Here is a 6339-nt window from a genome sequence, read left to right as displayed (position 1 = left end):
AATAGATGCATTAGTCAACACCAGGATCCACATGACTCCTTATAACAAATATTTAGAACCTCAGACTAATGGAACAGAAGGACTAAGAGTCTTAAAACAACTAACTAAAGCATAAACTGGAACTCATCTCTAGGAAGTGATCGGCCAAATCTCCTCTAGCAAGCTTCGACACTCCGTCGCTGATAATGACACCTTCACACAAAAATCCCTCACTAAAGTCGAAATGTTTACGAATTTATATAGTCAAATACCATAAATACCCGATTTTTTAAGCGAAGAAAAAAATAAAAAAAATCTAGATAAGATAAGGGAAAGAACTCTTTCTGCTGGAGGACGGCGAACGGTGTAGGTAGGCGTAGGGCCGAGAGGGGCAGCGATGGCGTAGATTATGGCCGAGCCACCACCGGTGCATGCACCGTGGCGGCGGCGGAAATCCCGAGAGAGGAGATCTGGGGTTGTGGCGACGGTGGCAAATCGGGGAGGAGGGGGAAGATCCGGAGGCAGCGGCGGACGGCGGTGCTGGCGGGCGTGATGGTGGCCCGGCGCGCGCGCAGCGACAGCAGCGGCGATGGTGGTGTGAGCGTGGTCGAGAGAAAGAGAGAAGAAACGAGAGTGAGAGGGCCGCCGCCGGCGACGGCGGCGGACAGCGATGCTGAAAATGGTGGTGGTGACGGCGGAAGTGAGAAGAAGAGGGAGCCGCTCATTGTGTGAGGAGAATTAGGGATTTAGTGGTGAAGGAGGTTAGGTGTGATTGTTTATATGTGGGTCTTTTCTTTTATTTATTTGGACTATAGAATAATAAAACACCCCAACCCATCCCACAGAATAAGTTAAGTTCTAGTAAAGTGATTAGAAGCCCATTTTCGAAAATTTATTTAATTAGGCTCCAGTTTTTCTTAAAAGAGATCTTGGCCTACCTTTGGAGATAACTCTTTTCGGAAGAAATATTAACCTTTCATCAGCCTATGTTAAGTTTTAATTAATATTTTGTTGCATATTAACTAATTAGTGTAGTTCCCTCTTCTAGCGAAAGGAGAAAAAAAAAAGAGACAGAGAGAGAAATTTGAATTTAATATCAGTAAACTAACATGTACTGAATTGATGCATTTGTGGAATTTAAAAGAAGGAATAAATAATGTTAAGTGCATCCTTAGATTGCTACATCTTTTTATTTGAAATTTAAAATAGCCCAGCATTTATTTTCTTCTTTCGTAAAAAAAAAGGGGGGGGGGGACTTACAAGGAGTATAACACCGAGTAGCAAGGAGTTAACACCTAAAAATCTTGAAGACGTACAAGGTGAACTTTTCTATCCTACATACTAATGTGGATAAAAATAAAGTTATTTTCAAATGATTGTGAAAACTCGAACTCATGTTCGTTGCTCTTTTTTTTCAAATAATATTGTCTTGCCATAAATGTTTTGTATGATGCCTATCTGTTGTTTATTTTGGCGTGAGGCCAAGTGATTTGTGAATCGAATTCGGGTCCAAGTAAGGGTGGTGTCCCTACTCGGACTAGTGTACACAGGAGACCTATGGCCAGAGGGCAGGTCTGGTGACCGAGGAAGGTGGCCACCTTCCCGGCACAAGAATGTTGATGTGACCGTGAGAGAACACCATCTCTACGGCACAAGATGATCAGATATGGCTAAGTACAGGAAAAAGGCCCAAATGTGAATATTTTTAGTAAGCTCGGATCTTTTCAATAAAACCCCGAGTGTTACTGTGATAATGGTTTGACAATAATTTTTAAATGTATATGTGTATATTTCGGCAATGTGTTCACTGAGTACTTTTGTACTCAGCCCTGCATGTATTTCTAAATGTGCAGGTTGAGCAGTGGCAGGGTGAAGTGAGTGCTGTTGATCCACCAAGAATAAACTCTCGGAGGTTCATGTCTCCAAACATGGAACCGAGTTCTTTTGCTTCCGCGGTGCCTTTTTAAAGGCAACGTTTCTCCTATCTAAGACTCTGATATATTCTATTTTGTTTAAGACCTCGTTAATTTGAATAGAACAATCGCTCGAGTCTGCACGTTGTGTTAAGTACCGTTTCCTCCATTTCATATTGGATATTAAATCGTCAACTGTCTTTTACTTTTGTTATTTCCCCCACTTCTTTCCCCCTCTTCTTCTATCCCCCCCTTAGTCACGGTCCCCCAAGCTAGATCATCCTTAATCAGCTACGGACGTGACATGTATAGATACATATATAGATATAGATTTTAATATTGAATATGAGTATTGATTCTGATGAAGTGAGGGTCCAAATAAAAGAACAGTAAGTGATATTTAAATTATGAACATCAGCAAATTAGACATAATTTTTAGGATGGGTAGAAAGTCTAGTTTCAAATAATTAATGGCCTATGATAAGTTCATAGTTAGGTTTTTTCGAGGTTAGGTTTGTGGGCACATCTATTCATAAAGGTGTCAAAATTAAAAAGGCCTCCATTAAAATATAAAGCCAAATTTACCTATAATACCACAATAATAAATGTATACAGCAGCAGGACCACGTTACGAGCAACATGCACCGACATGATAGAAGACTAAATAAAATATTACTCCATCCACGCATTTTATGGGATTTTTAATTTTATCTTAAAATTTCAAATTGAAACATGTTTGTTTGAGGCAAATTGCAATTCTCTAAGTCGCGTATTTTGTCATCGTATTTTAGCTGAAAAAGAAGAGTTTGTAATGACAATGATATTCTCAACGATATAACTGATTACTCTGGTGTGGATGGCGAGGATAATATATGATAGGTGAAGAAGCGACAAAGTGGATGACATCATATCAAAACATAACATGAATATTCTTCATTGTGTCCGATCCCACAAGTCAATTTCAGTATCTATTGTTGTTACTAAATCATTTCATTTTTAGTTATGTAAGTACTACAAAAAATACTTCGTTGTTACTAAGTCATTTCATTTTTAGTTATATAAGTACTATAACAAAAATACTCATATTTCACTGAATATTATTTATTCATTATCTTTTAAAAAAGAGAAATATAAAGTGAGACATGTCCATAGAAAGTGATGACAATCTTATTAATAGGAGGAAATACATGACAAATCAAATATGACAACATGCGGTAGAATATAAGAAAATGAAATATTATTTGGTACTAACAAACAATCATCAAGGAAACACCTCGATTATAGACCTTAATCCTAAAAGGGGAGTGATCTTATAATTTTGGAAGCCAGCCTTAGAAAATAGGTTAGCCCACTCTTTCTCAGTTCTCTCTTTTCCTCCAAGCCCAACCATCATCACCATATCAAAAAACAATTGAGTTTCAATGGCCTTGTCTTCTTGCTTCTCACAATCCACGACCATATCCAAAATAATCACTTTGCCACTACCTGCAGCTGTTGCTTCTTTGCAGTTCTCCAAAATTCTTAGACAATCTTCATCACTCCAGTCGTGAAGTATCCACTGTAATATTTGAACAAAGACAAAACGAATAGAGATGTTAGTGTAGCCTGAAATATGTGGGTTAGCCTAAAAAGCCTGCTAAATTTAAAGGTTTCAGATTGGAAAATTTCTAGCCCGATTAGCCTGCAACTCGACTTGCCTGGGTTCTGATGGGCTAGCCCGGTGGATTGGACCTAGGTTTAACTATTGTTTATTCTTCTTTTTTGTTTATTAACTACTCCCTCCCGTCCCAATTAAATGTCTCATATTTTCTTATTTGGACGGTCTCGTATACAAATCTCATTTCACTTTTAGTACTTTTAGTAAGTGGACGCCATATTCAACTAATTCATTCTACTCACAACTATTATAAAACTAATACTCCCTCCGTCTCATAGAAATAGGTCATTTGGGTTTAGCACGGGTTTTAATGTATAATTATCAATGTAAGAGAGAAGGAGAAAAAATAGTTGAAATTGTGTAGTGAACAGTGATAACCTTTCATTTTATATTAAATATACATATATATGCGCCAGATTTTATTAATACATATAGTTAGCAGTCCAATTAGCTTGAACCCCGAACATGTAAGATTAGAGTAAAAAATCTAATCTGATATAATTACAACTTGATTAGTCCGCACCCTATTAAATAGAGAGAGTTGGTTGATTGGATTCATACCTTTAGTATAACAGCATCAGCAGGAGGAACATACTTGAACATATCTCCACTAACAAAGCTCACATTCTCAAATCCTTGAAGCCCATCAACCACTTGTGGAAGATCAAGCACAACAAACTTCATGGCGGGAAACGCGGCCGCCACCGCCTTCGCCAGGGCACCGCGGCCCCCGGCAACATCCACCACAGTCTCCAAACCTTCGAAAACATGCTTGCATTCTCTCACGAGTATCTTTCCCATAAGCTCCGAATCACTAGTCATTCCCTTGTTAAATAGCTGGTTCCACCTGGCCTCATCCGCTCCGAACTCCCACACATTTCTCCCGTATTTCGTCACGAACGGGGTCGGGCACTCGTCCCGGAACCATTCGGCCATGCAATCGTACGTGCCCACCGCGATCGGATCGGTCGTGGTGAGTATGAAAGGGGAGAAGCTCAGGGGCTCGTCTCGCAGAAGGAGACGAGAAGTCCCTGTGAGGGCGTACGCGTCCTCTTCCGCCTTGGCGAAGACCTTGGAATGGACGAGGACGCGCATTAGGCGGAAGAGGGCGTGGGATTTGGATTTGGGGATGGACAGGGCGTCGGCTAATTCGGAAATTGTGATAGGCTTGTTGTGTTTGTGGATGGCATCGGGAATGCCTAATTCAAGAGCTGATTTTAGGCACATTGAATTTATGAAGCTGAATGTTAGATTCCACACATGAGATTGAGCTTCTAGCAGCTCTTGGGTGGTGGAATCTACTGCATTAGGCAACAACATTTTTGGAGGTGTAGTGTTCTTCAATGAGCTCAATGTTCACCACATCATTTATAGATTCTTTAATACACTATTAATAATTTATTGATTTCAAGGAGTATTATTGATTTCAAGGAGTGTAATGTAATACTAGTAATAATTTATTGATTTCAAGGAGTATAATATAATACTTTCTACTCCCTCTGTGATATGTCCCATATTTGATCGGCACGGGTTTTAAGAAATTGTTTGACTTTATGTAGAAAAATGGATAGAAAAGTTAGTCGATTGTGGAACCTATTTTTATATATTGGTTTTATAATAAAATGTGAGTAGAATGAGTTAGTAGAATATAGGGTCCACTTACCAAATATAATAAAAATGAAATTGGAGACGAACGAAAACAGAAAAATGAGACATTTAATGATGGACGGAGGCAGTATCTAGTTTCTTCGTTCACAAAAAATAGTATTTTTTTTTTATTTGGAGTGTAAATGAACAATATTCTCATTCTAAAAATGGAAAATTTATTTGCAACGCTTTACGCACTTTTTCTCATTTCTTTCATATGTTACCTACTTTTTCTCCTCTCTTTCAAACTTTATCCATTTATTCTTCTTTCTCCTCTCTTACTTTAGCCATCCATGGGTCTATTTTTTGTGAATGTGAGAAGAACTCCATACTTTCACGATTTAAAGAACCATGTTACCATTTTGGGTTGTCCACAATTTTAATAAACTATTTACTTTTTTCCACTTTGGTATACGAACCCCAGATCTACTAACTTTTCTCACTCACACTCTATTACTTCCCGTCCCACAATTAGAGTCGCGTTTTACCATTTCGGTCCGTCCTGCAATAAGAGTCACATTTCACTTTTACCATATATAGTAAGTAGGCCTCACATCCATCAACTTATTGTGGGACGATGATAGTATAAAACTAATACTACTACTATAAATGAGACTCACACTTCACTAACTCTTTTCATTCACTTTTCTTTCTCAAGTCAACCAATTTTTTAAAATCTGTTCCAAGTCAAAATAGTTTTATAAATGATGGATTACATTTCATGTGTTATTTTTCACTGTGGGTCAATCATTGTATCCGACTAATGTATGTGACTTTTATTCTATAAACCACAAACATAAAAAGTAGTATAAAATATTACAAGCGTTCCATGGTTGTCTATGTAGAATAAATTTTTGCCCAAAATATACTATATGGGTTGAATTAAGAAAGAATACATAAAATATAAAATTTATATTTTATAGATTAGTTATAAAATTTGTAAAAATACTAGAATTAGATAAAGTTTGTGATTTTAAGAATCAATATCCATAAAAATAAGGACATTTTTTATTTTGGGATGTCTCATAAAAACATACCCTTCTAGTTTTGGTAGGTTCCTTCTCTTTAATAAGGTCATGAGCCACATTCTCCACTAATATTACGATAATTATTTTTTCTTTTGATGTCTCTTATCAATAGTGT

The 6339-nt window shown here is 37.5% G+C and overlaps 1 protein-coding gene across 1 annotated transcript; it reads right to left on the bottom strand.

Annotated features, from left to right (window-relative positions):
- Positions 1–3041: 3041 nt before the first annotated feature.
- LOC125215997 (flavonoid 8-O-methyltransferase 1-like) lies at positions 3042–4885 on the bottom strand. Its single transcript, XM_048117591.2, has 2 exons — positions 4111–4885; positions 3042–3450 (listed from the first exon to the last, which is right to left on the bottom strand). The coding sequence occupies exons 1-2, from the start codon at positions 4867–4869 to the stop codon at positions 3154–3156; spliced, it is 1056 nt and encodes a 351-aa protein (XP_047973548.1). The 5' UTR covers positions 4870–4885; the 3' UTR covers positions 3042–3153.
- Between the last annotated feature and the right edge of the window lie 1454 nt (positions 4886–6339).

The sequence above is a fragment of the Salvia hispanica genome, chromosome 3 (genome assembly GCF_029641045.1).
Source record: "Salvia hispanica isolate PSC_SH4W2 chromosome 3, Shi_PSC_v1, whole genome shotgun sequence".
In the NCBI taxonomy this organism is placed as follows: domain Eukaryota; kingdom Viridiplantae; phylum Streptophyta; class Magnoliopsida; order Lamiales; family Lamiaceae; genus Salvia; species Salvia hispanica.
This window is presented reverse-complemented; position numbering and strand designations above follow the sequence as displayed.

Coding starts and splice junctions, on each gene's coding strand:
- LOC125215997 (XM_048117591.2), bottom strand. CDS start 4,869: ATGTTGTTGCCTAATGCAGTAGATTCCACCACCCAAGAGCTGCTAGAA. Junction 3,451..4,110: donor CTGATGCTGTTATACTAAAG/GTATGAATCCAA, acceptor CAAATATTACAG/TGGATACTTCACGACTGGAG.